Genomic DNA, 18,910 nt, shown 5'->3' with positions numbered 1-18,910 from the left:
CTCTCCTCCGGCAGCGGGACGATGCCGCGTGAAACCAGCTTTGCTTTTCTGAGCTTCAGCGCCTCTGAATCACGCTGCCCGGGCAGGAAGCTCCGTGTTTGTTTCTGCTGGCACTAAGCAATAATGCAACAGCTAACCCCGGCCCTTGCCATGCAAATGTTGCAGGTTTTAGGATACACAAATGAGCCTTTCCTTCAAAAAATGGCTCCTTTATGTGGCTGAAAGAGCACAACTGTGATAATGTAACTAGCGCTGGCCTTGGTTATTTTATCTTGGCAAGGAGCCTTTGCAAATTTAAACAGCGGTAAACAGGCTTTACAGTTGTGGCGTGAAGCGGCATAAGTGCCGCATTGTTTTGCAGGCTCAATCCATGCATGCCAAAGGGCCGCGTGTTAACTTTGGCCAGCGCACTGGGGGCAAGAGCGATAGGGTCCGGCCCTATCAGGCCGGGATTCATTTCACTTAGCGGAGTGTGAAACCACCGAGGAACTGGAGACCGTCAGCTCCTGGTGGCGGCGGGCGGCTTGATAGGCAGGCGGCGAAACAGCTGGAGCAGAGCGGCGGGGAGCTGATAGCGCGGGAGCGGGCGCGCGGCACCCGCCTCGCTGCACGCGCCGCCGCGCCGTGTCGCGTTTCCAGCTGAGCGCTCGCCCGGCCCCGCGCCCCTTAGGGCCGCCTCTGGCGCGGCGCCGCTTTCCCGGCCGCGGGCGCTCGCTCCGGCCGGGTCTCAGGAGGGTGCATGCATGCCCTGCCGGCTGCGGGCATGCAGGCTGGAGCCAGGTGATGTGCGTGTATATATGTCTATGTATGTATCTATACATATTGCAGTGTATTATGTTATTAACGCGTATAAGCGGCAGCAGCGTCTGCGAGCCCGGTGTGCTGTCCCGTCCGCTGGGCACGGCATGGCACGGCACATGCAAAGCTTCCCCGTGTGAGCCGAGAGCTCAGGGACGCCTTTGACTCACGGATGCTGCGGAGCTCCCGAATTCTCATACCAGCTCGGTTAAATGCTGCAGGTCACCTCAATTTTCTTGCAGAAGGTCTCATTTTTCTGTCCAGATCTTTCTGAACGGCTGCTTTGTGCAGCGGGCAGTAGACACTGGCACAGACGGAAATTAGGCTAGGCTAATTGAAAGAATTACAATCAACATAATACAAATAAGCTGATTTTCATGCCTTTTTTTTTTGTTTTTGCGGCCAGGTGCGTTCCCTTGCCCTTTGCTCCCTGCCTCTTGCTGGTAGCATGCGTTTGCCCCCTTGCTGCAGCATGGGGCATGCAGGCACCGGAGAGGTGTTTCAGTAAGATAGGAGAAAGAAACTTTCTGTTTCCAGGAAACTTTTTAAAAGAAAATCTTTAAAAATTCTGTTGAAATTGCTCAGCAGGTTTGGAGTTGGGTTTTTGCTCTTGTTTGGTTTTGGGTTTTTTTTTTAGGGTAACCTAAGTTTGGGGGCAAAATCCTGGTATTGCCCTTTGAAAGGTTGTGTTTGACTTCATGTTTAATGCCTTGCAGTTCTGTGCTGTAAAGTCAGGTGGTACGTTCTTGGCTTATTTTTTATGATCTCACCTACTTAACAGTGTCTAAAACCAGAAGGAGAAGGCAATTTGTGGCCTTTGAGAGCAACTGCTAGGAAACGAGCCTGTCTTCCAGCAGGAAATGATGACCAGCAAAAAGCAAACCGCTTCCAGGAGGCGAACCCTGGCTGCCGCTGCCTGCAAAAGGCGCTGCTCTGAGCGGAGTCGGGTGGCAGGTCCAAGCCCTGTCGTCCCCGTGCGAAGGGCGGTCCTACCAGGATGCCCTGCCCAGGGACGGGAGCAGAGGGACTTTGGTGAAATCCCTCAATAGAAAGGAAGAAAGGTATATAAGCAAGGAGGGGAAAATGCACCCTGCCGCTCAGAGCATCCCCAGCAGCCTTGCTAGGCCTTCTGCTGGCGTGCAGTGGTGGCAGAGCCTTCTTCCTGCCCACGGGTGGTTGGGGAGGACTTGCCGTGCTCCAGACAGGGCTGAAGATGCAAAGAGCAGGTAGTGAAGAGAGGAGACCCCATCTCTGGCTACCTGCCCTGCACCTCCAACCCTGGACTTGGTTCTTCAGCTCCAAGGGCATCTGGCCAGGCCCAAGCTGTACCTGGCTTGTGAATCCTCCAAGATATTTCCAAATCCTTCCAAAAATACAGTTAGCACGAGGCTGGGGGCTTGGACCTTCCACCCTGTCTGTGCCCAGAGAGCCCCGTTTTCCCACCGCCCCCCTCTTTGGCTACAGGATGTACCCAGTGGTTTTCCAGGATGGGGAATGTCCTCTGAGACGTCCCGGGAGAACCCCCGCCTTCCCCCGCCACGGCTTTTGTGCTCGTGCGCTCGCTTCTCGCGGGCTCCCTTATCTGAGCATCTCCAACCACATCTGACAAGGCTCGCGCTGGCACGGCTTTGCCAGCTGCAGTACGTTCCCAGGGCAGCGTGCACCCAGCTTCGCCGCTGGCCCCGGCGTGCCGCAACGGGGTGCTCCAGCCTCCACCACTGCGGGCTGCCACGGATTAGGTAGCCCCGGGCCCGCGGCCAGTGCTGCAGGGAGCCACAGGGGCATGTTTTGTAGCTGCCTCTGAGGCTTCAGGGTTTGCTTTCATTCCCCAAACGATGCCGAGAGGGGCTCAGCCTTACGGCCGAGGCCGCAGAGGCTCAAGTCTTTTCTCTCTGGGTTTCTGAGCAATGGTTTATGGAGAGGTGCTGGGAGCCGGAGGGAGAGCAGGGAGAGGGGCGGCGCAGCCGGGCGCCAGGGCTGGGAGTCCTCCCGGGGCACCTCCGGAGCCTGAGCTGACAGTCATTCCCAGTAATCCGTAGGTGGAGCTCTTCTGTCATCTTTTTCTGCTTCTGTTGCTAATAAGTACCCAGAAATAGCTTCCCAGGGAGGAAAAAGTGCCTCCCTCAGCAAGTTTTGCCAAAGGCGAAATGCTCCGAACAGCCTCTGAAGCACCAAAAGCTGGCGGGATTCTGCCCCGTGGGGGCCGTCGCGGGGTCTCTCCCCCTCCCCGTTCCCCCTCTCCACTGCCGCGCAAAGCAAAGGGGCAGAAATGCTCCGTTCCCTCCGGCGCCCCTTCGCACCGCGGTGAGAAGCAAAACTGCCCCCAGCGCCGGCGGGAGGAGAGCTGGGAAACGCTCTCTGCACATAGCCCCGAGCACCCGCGGCCCCGAGCACCCATGGGTGCAGCGAGGACCCCTGGTTTCCACCCACCCCGGCTCACAGCCTGTTTTTTTTTCCTTTTCTGTTGCAGATCTCGGCTGAAAGGATGAGGCAGATCCCCGCTGCTGCCGGCCAGCCGGCCCTGCCCAGCACCCGGGATGACAGCAGGAGCAGGGTGCTGCTGCCCTTCTAACCCGGCCACCTCCTGGCGCCCATGACCAAGGACCATGCCCATGACGGAAGGACATAACCTCGCAGCACAAGGGGAGACCAGAGCTTTCTAGTCCTGTCCCTCGGTATCATGACTGGAGAGACCCAGCATGTTTATGCCATCAGCGATACTGAGGCCAGCGCCAAAGACCAAGAGAAAGACTTTGGCTTTGAGCGCTACGGCGAGAAGGATGGGAGGGCGTTCAACGGCAGCTTGCCCGAGGGCTCGGAGCTGTGCTTGCACAACGGCAGCGAGGGCACGTCCCCCTTCCCCAGCACCAAAGACAAGGAGCCCCACAGCCAGAGGGAGGCTGTGATCAGGCCGCAGCAAGCCGGGAAGATTGACTTCAAGTCCCTCCACAACAAGCCCAAGTTTGCCAATGACAGCGCCTGGAGCCCCCTCAAGGGGAGCCCGCAGTCCCCCACCGGGAAAGGCCGAGCCCGGGAAAAGAACAGGCGGTCAGGGAAAGGGGAGCGGAGCCACCACCAGCTCTACAGGCTCAGCATCACCAACGCCCGGCCAAACCCCACCATCGGCATCGCTTACCCCCAGCAGAAGGTCACCCCGCCGAAGAAGCCAGAAGTCAGCCGCGGGCCCATCTCCGGGAGCTACCGGTTCCACGTGCCCAGCATCCCCGAGAGAGAGGCCGAGCTGCAGCAGGAAGATCTCAGCTTCAACCGATGCTTCCCGGAGGCCCCCGCCAGCCTTACCTCCACCAACTATACCTCACAGCCAGCAGCCAGCGTGCGCCAGAACCACAGCATCAAAGGACAGTCCCCGGCAGGTATTCCCCTCAAGAGCCCCAGCACCAACGGGCAGCTACATTATTTAGAGTTTCAGGCAAACGGGACTAATTCTTGGCCTTCTCCAGAGAAGAACTTTCCAGGTGCTAACTATGGGGTCTCGGTGCAGAAGCCGAGCTCTTTTCCCGAGGGCAGCAAACCCAGCGCCCACGGCCTGGGGGCCTTGCCGTTCCAGTACCCTTTTCAGCTGCTGCACGACGCGGTGAAAGAGTCCTACCACAACGATGCTGGTAGCCAAGAGTACGTGGACGTTCCCCTTGCAGCCAGCCAGGTGACTCACGGTGCTTTCGGCTTCCATTCTTCCTCCCGAGAGTGGCAAGACGAGACGCTGAGCAATGGCTCCTATGAGAGCGTGTCCCCCGAGGGCCGGCTGTACAGCCTGCCCTCACAGCCAGCCCCCTTCCTGCCCCCGCAGCCGCCGGCAGTCCCCCACCATGGCCCTCTGCCATGCTACAAGGGCAGGAGCGAGCATTCTGCTGATCTCAATGGTGCTCTCTCATCGTCTGGTGCTATCGACCAAAATCCAAGCACTTTCCAAGAAAACCAAGCTGTTTTTCCGTCTAGTTTACACTCTCCTAGCATGCCAAAGCCAGTCAGTAAGAGGCAAGCCGCATCAAAAGACAGTGTCCCTAGCCCACGGCTACTGATCCAGAGTAGCTCTCTTAGAAGGAATATGCCACCGAACTCTCTCTCCCAAGTGCACTTTCAGAACAAAGTCTATTGCAGTTCCCCAGCGGGCAGCGTAAGCACAGGATCCGTGCCTTTTGAGACAAGCATTCCCACTACAACACCAACCCACCCCAGGCTTGTGCAAGCTTGGGAGGGTGCCACTAAGGCGTTTTCTCCCATGGACCAGAATTCAGCACCTTATTCAAACCCTGTTGGAAACCAGTTCTCATTTGAGTGCCAGTCTGGCCCCGAGCAGAGGCAGCACAGGCAGAAAAATGCCAGGATGCCTTGGCAGCAAATACACCTCACTTCTGCAGTGCCCGGTCAAAACAGGATAGAGCTGTCGAGACAAATCACCAGTCAGAAGCTTCCTTTCTCCCTTGGCACGTCAGAGTGGCAAGGGAGCGTGAAAGCCCAGAAGGGCACCCCCTTAAGTAACTCTCCTGGGTATCACAGCAAAAAGCTCTTGCCTGGAGAGGGCCTTGGGGCCCAGAGGGGTGACCCCAGCCGGCAGAGCTGCAGTTCAACGAGTGCTTTCTCCTTCGAAAGTGGAAAGGACCCAGGGTCTCCCGCCTGTGATTCAAGAAGCAAAGCCCTCTTCTACAGCATGGGCCAGGCAGGACCTCCTCCTCCTCCCTCCAGGAACTCATCCAGCTCAGCGTTGGTCTTGCCACCATCAGCCTTGGTGGCTGCCTCGCCGTGTGAGTCTCCGCTGCCTTCCCCTGTCCCCAACCCTACCTGCAGCAGCACCTGCTCCTCTCTGTCCCCCATGTCAAGCAGCCCGCTCAACCCCAGCTTTGAAGACAGCCAGATTTCTGGAGCACTTACGCCTTCTCCCTTCTTCCACCACCCTTGTCATCCCAAGGACAGCAACAAAACCTTCCACCCATCCGAAGTATTGAGCTCAGGCTCACTTCATTACCACCCCTCGGACTCTGTCAAGTCCTTCCACTTTCCTCCTGACTCCCTGAAGGATGACAGCCTTCTCAAATGCACCCCAGAGAGCCCATTTCACAAGCCCACCATGGAGGTGGCCAAAGGATGCCTTGATGGTCTCGAAGGGGAGCAACCTCCTCCACCTTATTCCTCCCATCACCTGCTGGCCAACTCACTCAGCAGCGCCAGCCTGGACCAACTGGATGTGCTCCTGACCTGTAAGCAGTGTGACCAGAACTACAGTAACCTCTCCTCCTTTCTGGAGCACCGGCAGTTCTGCAGCTCACACACCGCTTTCCAGGGTGAGACAAAAGACACTCCCCGGGCAGCGGAGTGCAGGAAGCCGCTCCCTCCGGAGCCCACAAAGCACTCCCAAGCTGGGCCAAACCTGGCACTTTCTCCTGACCCCCATGCGCATCTACTGGCTTTAAACAAGAATGATGATTTCCTGCTAGAGGGGGAAAGCAAGAGCGAGGTCAAGGAAGATTCTCTGAAAGGCAGTCTCTTCCATGGCCTAACCACAAACTCCTTGCCACTTACCGCATCTGACTTGGAAATCGATGATGCCAAGCTGGACAGTTTGATCACAGAAGCCCTAAACGGCCTGGGGTATCAGTCGGATAATCCAGAGATTGACAGCAGCTTTATAGATGTGTTTGCTGACGAGGAGCTTACATCCGTGAAGGCTGCTGGCAGTGGGCTGTCTCACAAGACAAAGGAAGCCTCCGAGAACAAATCGAAGCACATAGGAAAAGAGGAGAAGCCAGCGAGCCAGCCAAAACCCAACTATTATTATGAAGACAGCCGTCCTAGAGGGGAGAAGACTAAGAGAAGAACAGGAAAGCAGCACATTCATAAGGGGAGAGTGGGCCGGAGGTTGGCTGGCCGTGAGGCTGAGCGGCAGGAGAAGCCCTGCACACTGGAGCCAGCTCGGAGCAAATCTCCAGGTCAGGCAGCAGCCGAGGGAGGGGGACCTGACAAGGCAGTCAGGCTGAGGATGGGGAGAAAGAACAGCAGCAGCTGCGTTCCACCAGCAGCCGTAACCAAGTCTGCCTCAAACCAAAAGCAGCCCAGAAAGGTCAGCCAGGAGATTCACACAAAGAGTGAGGTTGGGTCAGGTGTCGTCACCAAGAGCTCCAAGCCGTCCCGGTTCTCCATGAAGGACATAAAGAAGCGGAAGCCACGAAGTGGGACGTGGAGCAAGGAGCTCATTCACAAAATTGTGCAGCAGAAGAACAAGTTCCACAAGCTGCACGTGAAGAGCAACAAGCACATGCAGTTCTCCTTGGTCACTGAGAGACCGATGCCAGCTGCCAAGGAGGGTAAGTTTCAGGAGTACGACTACATTTCAGACTCAGATGACGAAGGGGCAGAGTGCACCAAACTCCATGGGAGGAAAAGGCAGGGAGGAGGATTTAGTGGGAGGTCCAAATACAGCTTTAGCAAGAAACGCCCTGGAAGAAGTGAGAGAGCCAAAGAGAAAGATCCAGCCTGGAGCTACAGTCGAAAAAGAGAGAGTCAGAAAAGAGAGACTCAGGAGCACAGGAGGGTTCCAAGTAAGGAGGCCACCAAGAAAGAGGATTGTGCAACGAGGGCCCGAAGACGGAGCAGCCAGTCATCTACTGGCAGCAATCACAGCACTAGCATATCCAGTGAAACTGGTCCCAGCCCCCCCTGCACTGAACGGGCTGATTCGGACAGTGAGAAGGGAAGCATGCAGACGAGAAGGCGCTCGGACAGTCCGGAGCACGCACCAAGGACTCCACTTGGCCTTCCCAAGGACAGGAGCCCAAAGAATAGCCATAAAAGCAAAGAGGACTTTTCAAGAGGGACCAGACGGTTTGGCTCAGCCAAATTTTTGTTAGCAGGCTCCAGAACACATCCAAGTACTAAATCAGATGTTCCTCTGACAGACTATACAAAGGAGGAGCGCTTACCACAGGCCCAGGAGAAGCAGCACCCCAGCACAGAGACATTTGGCAGGAGTCCCATTAGGCTTTCCTGTAAGAAGGATGCAGAAGAACCTAAAGAAGCAGCAAGCCATGCAGGTGTGACAGAGAAAACTATTCTGGAGGCTCAGGAGTCACCTGAGTTGACCATTGTCAGCCACAGGCATCAGTTTGCCCCTTACACTGACGATGTTCTGAAGTATCATGCAGAAGAGCTAACTGATCCATCTCACGTCAGTAACGAAGCTAGTCCTGGCAACGCGAGCACTGCCTACTCAGAAGCTGGCATCAAATACTTGAAGGAACATGGGCTCTGTGACAGTCGGAAGGACTACCCTGCTTCAGTTGCCCCCTATGGGGGGGATGCTGTTGGGATGATGCTTGCTGGCAAAGTGCCTGATCCGTACATGAATAGTGACAACACATTTTTCGATCACAAAGGCCTGCCCGGTCACTATGGGTCCAACCTCTTCTCAAAGCCCCCAGCTTTGGGGTCCTCGCACATTGACGATATGTACTTATGCCGGGATGACATTAATACCGGCTCCTTCGAGCAGAAGCACGCCAATATCTCTCCCTATGCAGCAGGAAATCCACAGGTCAAGGTCTCCTCCCCTCTCAGCTTCGATTCCTCTTCGATATTTGGAGAACTTCCTGTAGCTGAGTTCGATCCTCCATTATACGAAAGCGTTTCTGCGAGCAAGGACAGTTATGTGACAACATTTGCCTGCCCTGGCAATCCACCCAGCAAGCCACTGCCATTTGAGCAGCCGTATCCGCCATTTATGCAGGAGAAAGACTGGGCCCTCATGGAGGAGGTGACTCCGATGTTGCCAGAAGACATGACTCAGTTCCACGACCTTTCAGCAGAAAAGCCATTAGCCAAGAAATTCCCTGATGAAGGACCTGTCCCTCCCAACCAACTGTCTCTGCCGCTGTCAGACAGGATAACAGATTATAACGTAACTTTTATGAACAATATATCAGATGATGAACTGGAGATCAAACGATTAGTTACAGAACTGGAAAGTCAGCTGCAGACTGGCAAAATGAGTAATGAGGCATCTGTCGCTCTACAGAAACCTGAGCAACACATTGCCACACAGCTGCGAGAACAGGCAGCCGAGCAATTTCCACCTCTGCCTGTTGCTCAAGAGACCGGTCATGAAAAGGGACTGTTTTTGGCAGGTGACCTTGGGAGTACAAACCTTCTAGCTGTGAAAGTCTGTGTCGGCGAAAGGTTGGGGAGCGAGAAGCCAAGTGTTGCCAATGCACACAGCAACTATGAGAGACCCAAGGAGCCCTGGCCCTGCCCCGTGGAGTTCAGTTCACTGGAAGCAGGGATGTGCACCCCAGGCCCCAAAGACTCGCTCTCTGTGGACCATTTCTGCTCCAAAGACGCCGGTGATCAGTTCCAGGGAGCTGAAAGTGCCAAGGAAAGTGACTCCAGAAAGAGGGAAAAAGAGTCTTCCTCCCAAGGTCTACCTGACTCGTGTATGCCAGACAAAATAGAGGCTCCGATCTACACAGACCATATGATAAAAACCTCTCCTGTTGTCACTGACTCCTTGTTCCCTAAGACTTTAGAGGCAGCTGAACCGAACAAAGATGATATTCTACCGTCCCTGCCATGTAAGCGTGGTGCTGAGAGCTTCCCTGAAGCAGGGAAAATAGATAGAAGCGATGATTCTGCAGAGCTGAAAAAGTTTGATACACATCTTCCAACCCTTAAACCTGAATTTGGCCTTCCGCAGGGTCCGACCCCAGCCTTGGATCTCACCTTTTCGTCTCACATCAAAGAGGTCCCAGATAGAGAAGAAAGATCTTTAAGCAAGTCCGAGTCACCCAAAATGGTAAAAAGCGCAGTGCCCTTCAAAGGGGATAGCGGTGGGTCTGTGTTACTGGAAGAAACAGAGGAGAGCAAGAGCACTGCAGCCTACCAAGCCCCTGGGACCAGTGACAAAGCCAGCAAGCGAAAAGTGTTGTTGCTTGATATGCTGAGTTTGCCCAAGGAGAGTGACTGTGGTTCCCAGAAGAGACTGGCTTCTCAGGAGACTGCTGCAAACCCGCTGCAGCAGCTCCAGCTCTTCGTTGCCCGGACTGTGAAGAACAACGAAGACGAGCTGTTGATGCCATGCTTCCCCATGCTTCTTGCTCCCAACCACCTGCCTTCCAGTGCCAGGGTCCAGCCGGAGCAGAAAGAGGAGAGCAGCGAGAGCTTGGAAAGTGAGAAACGGACATGCTGCCCTGCCCAAGAGGAGGGGAATGTCGCCACTGGAAGTGAGGCAGAGAGCATAGCTACCCCGTCTAAAGAGACTGCACTCTTCTCAGGTGCATGTGAGCAGCTGGAATCAGTCAGTGAAATGGACTCTTGCTGTGCAAAACAATCTGCATTTGCGAACCTGGAGCTGCAAAATAATGTAACAGAGCTGCAGCACTTAGCAAATGAACATGCAGAGCCAAATGACATTAATATCTGTGCAGATGGTGTTTCCCAAGAGCGTAATGACCTCTCACCACTTCACAACACAGTGGTGACCCCATTGCCAGGGCAGGGAAAGAAAGCTGATCAGCTTGTGGAAGAGAAGGAGCAAGATAAAAACAAAGCGACCTTGGCATTTAAAAAACATGAGCAATCCCTTTTAAGCCATAGTTCACTTGAGAAAGAAACATTGGGCAGTGCAGCAGCAGAGAGGCTGGAAACGAATGAATCTGAATGTAGATCCTGGTGTGAGGGATCTAAGCAGGATGTGCAGTCTTTAGGCTCCATAAAAACCAAGCGGATAGGACCAGGCAGTAATCAAGTAGGGCACGGGACACGGCCCCTGTGCAGTGCATCTGCGAGTCCTGTCAGCCCACTGAATCCCTCAGATGATCTCCACCAGGATCATTATTTGCTGCAGGGCACAAAAGCCTGCACAGTAAATGCTAAGGTTCCCAAAGAAGGGAATGGCAAGAAGTCCGTCAATGGCTGTCACTACACAAGCAATTCTCTGGCCAGCCTGCCCTTGCAAACAAACTTGTCTCATCCTAAATACTTGCAAAGCAATGGTGCTGAAGGAGGAGAGTTCCCCAGCTTCAGCACTCAGCTATCGGAGGAGAGTAATTACAGTGCCTCTTTGCTTAATGCAGAGACTCCATCAAGTTCATTTATCATGAAGAGCTGCCCTCCCAAGGCCGACAGTAGTGACATTTGCCACCCCACCCCAAGCCCATTAGAGCAAGGGAAGTGGAGACGAGTGCATACCTTTCCTCTCGCTCTGCATCCCTGCAGTGCCAGTGCTCCCGCACCGTTGGAGACAATGGGAAGCAGTCACCACCACCTTCCCGAAGGCGTCCTGAGTAACTACGGACCGCCTGAAAGAGAAGGACTGGCAAGACCCCATGATCCTCTGTGCACTGATGGTCTGATGGGCCCTGCTCTGGAGGTCGAAGGTCCCCAGAAACTGCATGTGAAGGACTGCTCACTTCCCTGCTTGCCACCATTCAACCAAAAGGATGTTGGGAAAGAGGTACCAGAAAGCCCCGGTGCCGTGCTATCAGGTGCTCATTTTAAAGAAAACAAAGCATGCACTGTCACAGATAAAATTATTAGTTCCCAGTCTGTTCCTCCAGAAACCCAAGGTTACCCGACCCAGCCCACGACAGATCTTCTGCTGATTAGAGAGAGAGAGGTGAACTTAAATCAGAAAGCGCTTGAGAACTGCTCTCAAGATGCAAGTAAACATCAAAATGAACCAGAGGCTTTGTCCAATGGTTCTGTTGTTCAGCAGATACCACCTGCTGTCAACAGCAGTCCTAAAAGGACTGCAGATCTTGGTCCTGCTAAACTAAATGCCCACCATTTTTCAGAGGCAGCAGAGGTGCGATCTGGTGATCTTTCCAAAACTACAGAGAATGGAGGAAAGAATTTAAACGGAGAGAAACCCAAAAGCCATGGAGCTGAGCACGGTGGTGAAGCTGGGAGTTATGTGTTAAATAACGCGCACCAAGGAGAGGACAACATGTTTAACAGCGTTCCGAACACTTCCCAAAATGAACTTCTAAAAGAAACGAAGCCAAATGGGCTCCAGGTCACCTGTGATATTTGTTCAGCCTCTTTCCGGTCCAAGCCTGGCCTGACCAGGCATAAAGCTGTCAAGCATCAGGTGAAGAATGGTGGCGTATCACAGGCAAGCAAGACTCCTAGATCCGATTTAATTCCAGTGGACAAAGCATCAAAAGCAGGCAAAAAGGTCCCTAGGAGGGCCCTGAAGACATCTGTCAAAGAGAAAATCTGCAGCTCGCAAATGCCAACCACAGCTGTTGAGCACATCCCCAAGAAAATATGCACAGGCCTAGAAAAAGAACCCAATGCACAGATGCAAGAAGTAGTCAGCAGAGTGCTCAGTGACCTCAGTGTTATGTCCTTTGAGATGTCCCAGGAGCTTCATCGCACGGGTATTCTGAACAGAGAGATGAAGGCAAAGTATCAGCGCTCAGAGACAAGGGGAGCAGATGAGGCAATGGGTGAAAAGCTGGATCCTGCAAAGCAAGCCAGGAAAGGAGAAAAGGGCAGAAGGAACCAAAGCAAAGATCCTGGAGGAGTAAACAGCAATTCTGAAAAGAAGCTAAACAGGAAAGTGAGACGAAGGAAAGCAAAGGTATTTCCCAACAGAAATGAGCCCGATGGTCCATCAGAGCTGCAGAAGAATGTGAATTCGGGTCCTTCCCTTGCTATCCTCAGCAGTGTCAGCTCCAGTCTGTCCAATATGATCGAGGGCTTGCATGAGCCAGGCAGTTGCATCTCAACAGAGGAACAAAAACAGCCCGACTCATCCCAACTCTCTCAAAAAGCAAAACAGTGCCCTTGTGCAGTTGAGCATGCACAGGACCTGGGCAATAGGATGGAGTCTTCAAAGGAGATGGTCAGAACAGAGTCAATAAAGGGCACAGTTGCCTGTCCTGCAGAGGTGGAAGATCCAAGTCAAGAGGAAAACACACAGGCTTGCAAGAAATGGGTTAGTGGGTTTGCGAAGCAAGTGGAGAAGGGATTGGGCAAGGTAGGCAAAGAATGGCATCTTCATGTTGATGGCACAGATGAGATGGACGTTGAGACAAGAGACAGTTCTGAGGGAAAAAGCTGCTCCGGGAATCAGAGCAGTACCCTGCAGGGTCCCACAGGTTCTGCCAAACAGGACCTGCCACTGGAAAAGCGTGATTCAGAAACCACCCAAAACGCTCCCATGCAAAGCACACTGCAAAACACTTCTGCTGCCGGCTCTCCCTCTGGAGCGCCTAAGCACTGGGCGAAGGGAGACTTGCAGCAGAGCAAAGAGCACTGCATGGACAGTGCGGCCGTCTCAGACCTCCAGAGCTTGTTTGATGATGACTCCACGTTCTCCCAGCTGTTTCCACGGGACGACCAGTTCATCCGGAGGAAGTGCACACGGGTGTATGGGAAGCGCACCAAGAAACCCAAGCCTGTCACCGAGGTAAACATCCGGCCAGCGGGTGCCATCGACCTCTTTACTATCCGACTAGCTTCTGACCTCAGTGAAACCAGCTCTTTCTGTGTCACCAGGGAGGATCCTTGTGAATATGAAACCATCTCTATCGACGATGCCTTAATGCTAAACATGTGTCACAGCAGTAAGGCGAAGAGCGGAGATCCAGTTCCCAGTGGATCTAAAAATACTGCGTTGAGGTCAGACCGTGAGAAGATCAACCAAGAGAAGGAGGTCATTGACCTGGAAGATAACAATGTGCTAACCTTCTTGTGCCAAAACAGCCAAATGGAAAATGTCCCCGGCCTGAACATTTGGGGCAGTCTGGAGAAGAAGGGAGAAAGCATCTCTGCTGAGGAAATGTTTGAGCCGCCAATGGGCCTTGAGAATGAACACTCACTAGGAGAAACGAGCTCAGAACCTCCCGACCTGGCGGAGGAGCCCTACGATGGCAAGGTTAGCGAAGATTCAGACTCTCCTGAATTTCATACAATTGACATGGAGATGCTGAATGCAAAGCTGAAAATGAGAGACATGTGTTTCTTCAGCTCTTGCGAAGATCTTCCTGGCCATACCGATGAAAATACTGTGAGTTTCAAGCAAAAACTGGGCCAGCATAGCAAACACAGCAGAAATAGGCTAGAAGATGGGAAGCTGGGGAAAAACCGCAGTGATGTAAGCATCAAGTCCAAAGACAAGCAATATAAATGCAAAGTGTGTTTCCAGTGGTTCCTGACATTAGGGGAACTGGACTTCCACAAGCTCACTCATAACCCTTCCCCTCCTCCTACCTGCTACATGTGCGTCCAGCGCAAATTCAGCTCTCGGGAGCAGCTAAGGGACCATTTGAAAGAGAAGCATGCCAAAAACAAGGCTGGTCTGTGGGCTTGCGGGATGTGCCTGAAGGAGATTTCCGACGTCTGGATGTACAACGAGCACCTCCGAGAACACGCCACCCAGTTTGCTCGAAAAGGGCAAGCACAGAAGTCCGTGATGGGCCTGCCTGCCTGCTTTGGTGAGGACAGCGCCGCTGTCACCCATTTCCTCAACACCATCATGTATCGGAGACCCAGCAAGTCCTCCAGGCACGCCGACTCCAGCAACAAGCATCCGGTTAGCAGAGAGAACAAGAGCCCCAAAGAGCTGCCCCTTGAGCAGGAGGCCAAGGCGATGAAAGACCCCTTGGAAAGCAACATCAAGGTCAAGCCTTCTACACCCCGCTCTTCCAAAGCATGTGCCAGTCCAACTCCAGACCATATGGCAAAAAGTGAAAGCTCCCCGAAAGCTGTTCCCATGCACCCAGACTGCAAGGATCCTTCCAGGGACTGTCATCACTGTGGGAAACAGTTTCCCAAACCCTTTAAGCTCCAGCGGCACTTAGTAGTGCACAGTTTACAGAAGATTTACTTGTGCCACAAGTGTCCAATGTTCTACCAGGAGACCAAAGAGCTTCGAAACCACCTCAGCCAGGAGCATGGAATACTGGAGGAACAAGAGATCAAGCACACTACCCTGTATGCATGTGAGCTCTGTGCAGATGTCATGCACGTTATCAAAAAGTCCTTCATATGTAGCATGTGCAACTACACGTTCTCCAAGAAAGAGCAGTACGACCGGCACATGGAGAAGCACCTTGCAGGAAGCAGCAAGACCTTCAAATTCAGAGGGGTCATGAGGCCTGGCATTGCCTCCAGAGAGGGCAGAGAGAAGGTTAAAGATGAAGGCTCTCTCCAGGAGGGCATGCCACCGAACAAGAAGAGAAAGGTTGCTCAGCATGGCAGCTCGCTCCCGCACAGCTCACCTGTGCACCTGGACCACACTAGTGACCTGCAGCTGATAGAGGTTGCAACCCCCAGCCTGCAGGCTCCTAGTGAGTCTTTTCCTATAGCAGCTAGTGAGCCGGGAGCACCGCTACCCCAAACCTCTGTGAAAACAGAAGACCTGGTGGGTGACTTCTCTGACCTCCTTGCAGAGATGGAGAAATCTCAGTTTGATACCCTGCCTCCAGCGCCCTGCCTCTCCCCGTCTTTGCCGCAGGCTGCCGCAAGCAATCCAGAGCTCAGCCATATCACTCCCCTATCCATTGAAGAACTGGAGAAAGGAGCTTTTGATGGGAAACCACTTCCTTTCATGGACTCACCCCAGTTTAATATTGACCTTGCTGGATTAGCCTGTAACCAGGTAGCAGATGAAAAACTGTCTTCTCCGCATCTTACTGAGAAATGTGGCTATGCCAACGCACATAAAAAAACAAGCTTAGGCAACAAAGACGAATATATGGCAGGTGTCCTGGAAAATCCCGATGCAGCCACCAACCCCGTGAATGAGGTCCCATTTCTCCAACTTGCCAAGAAGGTCCCGGAGCTTCCTTCACCGAGAGCCGAGGCTCCTCAGGCCAAAGAGACCAACAAAACCCTGTGCAGCAACTCCAGCATAAACAATGCCCCTTCTTGGGAAGGAGCATCTAAGGCTAGTTCTCCCGAGGCTGCCCACTACCCCCTGCCCCTGAAGGACAAGACGACATCGCCTGTGCTGAACAGGGCTGCTAAAGAGTCGACCTCGCAGAAGAAAACCGCAGGCAGTCAGGCTGGCAGCGATGCTGCTTCCAACGCAGCCAGCCCTGGGGGGAGCCCCGAGGAGGGTCAGAAACCCGGCTCGCTGAAGGAAAAAGTTGTGCCCGAGACAGGCGCCTGTGCCAAGGAGAGCAGCTCTAACGCCAGCGGCAAGGAGCAAGGCGCCAACCAAGGCAAATCCACTGGCCACCAACTCAAAGGTGAGGTGGCCAGCAACGCCGTGAGACACGGGCAGGTGGAGACGAGCAAAGCCACGGACAAGCCGGCTCTGAGCGGGCCAGGGAAGCTTCACCCAAAGAAGCGAAAAGAGCACAAGTCCTTGAGTCACAGAGGCAGCTCCGGCTCCCGGGAGAACATCGAGGGAGATGGGAAGAAGAAAAAAGCCCGGACACCAGGCCCGGGCAGGAGCGAGAGTGCCGGCGAATTTAAACGCGCCGATTGGACCAACGCCGAAGCTTCTGCCCTCTCCCCCGGCAGGAGGGAAACGCACTGCAACAGACTGATTCCCAAACCCAAAATGGCAGGAGTCGGCAACCAGCTGAAAAAGATGGTCCTGGACGCCTACAACCAGAAGAAGGTGGAGATCCGTCATGCCAACGGGGACGTGAAGCGCAAAAAGGCCATTCTGGGGAAGAGCCTGCACCAGGTGCTGGCCAAGGGGCCGGTCTCCTCCCTGCGCGGCTCCTTGCACAGGCCGCGAGCCGCGCGGGGCGCGAAGCCCGCCGAGCCGGCCAGCTTCCGCACCGCCGAATCTCAGAACAATCTGCTAAGCCAACTCTTTGGGCAAAAATTAACTAGCTTTAAAATTCCTTTAAGAAGAGATACTTCAGAGTAATTTATGAAAGTGACTTATGGTGATCCTCAGCTGCTTTCATGGGGTTTGCAAGGGAAAAATTATCAAAGCATTAAATTCGTTTGTGTAGCATGATTTTTCTGTCTAGCTTAAATGAACTTGCACTGCAGCCTCTGTGAAATAGTTTGCTTTGTGTCTACTAATCTACTTTAATTCACCTGATTTATCATGCAAATGCTAGAACTTTGATGTTGCTGATGATTTTCATGAACTGAAATTGTAATCGCTTTGGGCAGACTGAATCGTCAAGAGCAATTGCTTTATTGCAGAAGTGCTGAGGTTATAAGGATACTTGCAAATCTCAGACCCTTTTGAGACTGTGTCTGTGTTATCTTTGTACAAAGTACTTGAAGAGATGAACTTCATTCCGTAGACGTCTTATTCATAAGGTGCAGTACACTGTAGAAAGCAAATTTTTTTGAAGATTTTGCACAAATAATCCTGTACAATTCATTTAATTGGGAGCTGGCCTAAGCGATGATACAATTAAAAAAAATTAAATTAAGAATCGAGTGTCCCATATTTTGACAGCCATCCCTAAGAATTTGTTTCTACATTGTCAAGAGAATAATGAGCTAGCTTTCATGCTGCGTGGGCTATTATAGCATTTCCGACGTTGCTGCCATTCTTTGACCACTGTAGATGATGTAAATGGAGGAAAGCCAAGAACGCGAGCAAACTGCACCTTGACACTTGTGACAAACTCTTTTTGTTGTTTTTATTTTGTTTTTTGTTTTGTTTTGTTTTGTTTTTTGCGCAATGACAAAACTGTGCCAATTTACCACACCAGAATGGTACTGTCCGAGTGCCCTCAACGGTATAACTTCTAAACTATCTTACTGTATTGAGTTAGTGGCTATATAGGTATCCGCTTTTTACTATGCAGTTACTGGTGCTATTTTTATTTTGTAATGTGAATACAGACTTCCTTGATTGAAAAATAAAGGGAACCGTTAGGAAGTAGCAGTTACCTGTAAAAGAAAACAAAGCAGGAAAATCAAACTTTAAGGAAAATCCTGTATGCTGGTACTCCATAGTGTTGGAAAGGTTACGTCACGTTATACAAGCATGTTATACAACTGAACTTTTGAACCGGAAAGAAATCTCAGGTGCAAACGAGGACATGGAAGATAACTAAATACTATTGAAATACTCCCAAGTCAAGGAGGTGAAGTAATGCACTGATGTGATATGAACAGTCAGAGTACTTTGCGTCTGTCCTGCAATTTTTTTTTGTTTTAGATTTAAAAGGAAAAAAAAGAGGCTTTATTCTGTTAATATGTATCTTTACAATTCTTTGTATTGTATAAAAATATTGTAGGTAATTTACCTTGGGTGCAATGTGTTATGTCAAAAGTTTTTATTTTGATATTTTGTCAGAGAAGCAGAGAGAGAGCAGGAAACGCCTTTTTATGATGTCGTATGTGTGCTTTTAAAGTGCCTCTTTAATATTGTTAAATAAAGTATGAGATGAAAATATGGGGTGGTACTGTAAAATCATACATGATTAATCTTTTCAAATATATTCCAATATTTTCACAGAAATTCCCTGTCTGTGTGGCGTTTGTGGGCTGTGTCTCTGCCGGCGTTGCCCCTGTCCCGGCGCGGGGCCCTCGTCCCCCTCTCGCCTCCCCGTGCCGGGCTCTGCCGCCCACCGGGCGCCTGCTCCAGCCGCGCTGTGATTTTTTTTTCCACCCCAGGAACAATTTGACGCGGCCCTGGGAGGACGTAGGCGACGCTGCCATCAGATTGCAATAATTTGCGAAATTCCGGCGCTTTGCTCCAACTAAGGCACTCCACGTGTCTCATGGTCCCCCCATCTAGCGCCTGTGCCCTAACAAAACCCATCCGAAGCAGGACCCTTAGCTCCATTTTACATGTCTGGGTGTTTCCCAGCCAGCCTTGCCCTGAGCCGATCACTCTGTGCATGCACTTGCTGCAGATGCATGCTCAGTCCGAAAGTCCAGCTTTTATTTAGCTTACAGAAACTTCCCCTCATTTTCTGGGGCTTCTGCTCCATCTGGCAGCTCTGCTGTTGTCGGGTTACTGCCCAGACCATGCCAGCTTGTTCTGCGTCCCATAGGGAAAGGCACGGCTGTTTTCCTGGGCTTGTAGCGCTCTCTCCGCTGCCCGTCGCCTCTCGTGGCCTGGCTCCGTGCCGGATACGAGCTTACGGCATGGCCCGGCCTTTGCATGACTCCTTCCCGGCAGGTTGGTGTCCCTCGCCCCATCCCGGGCGCTGGCGCGCGGGAA

The 18,910-nt window shown here is 52.6% G+C and overlaps 1 protein-coding gene across 9 annotated transcripts in view; it reads left to right on the top strand.

Moving 5' to 3' along the window:
* The window catches only part of ZNF469 (zinc finger protein 469), a 281,089-nt gene extending 262,896 nt beyond the window's left edge, over positions 1-18,193 (top strand). For all 9 annotated transcript variants that reach the window (XM_068955998.1, XM_068955994.1, XM_068955996.1 and 6 more), the window contains one exon: positions 3,269-18,193. In XM_068955998.1, the coding sequence (XP_068812099.1) occupies positions 3,479-16,639 (13,161 nt within the window). In that variant the 5' untranslated portion in view covers positions 3,269-3,478 and the 3' untranslated portion in view covers positions 16,640-18,193. The remainder of the gene's footprint in view (positions 1-3,268) is intronic.
* Positions 18,194-18,910: the final 717 nt, after the last annotated feature.

The sequence above is a fragment of the Struthio camelus genome, chromosome 10, assembly GCF_040807025.1.
Source record: "Struthio camelus isolate bStrCam1 chromosome 10, bStrCam1.hap1, whole genome shotgun sequence".
NCBI lineage: Eukaryota > Metazoa > Chordata > Aves > Struthioniformes > Struthionidae > Struthio > Struthio camelus.
Note: the sequence above shows the minus strand (reverse complement) of the source record. Positions and strands in the feature narration are given on the sequence as shown.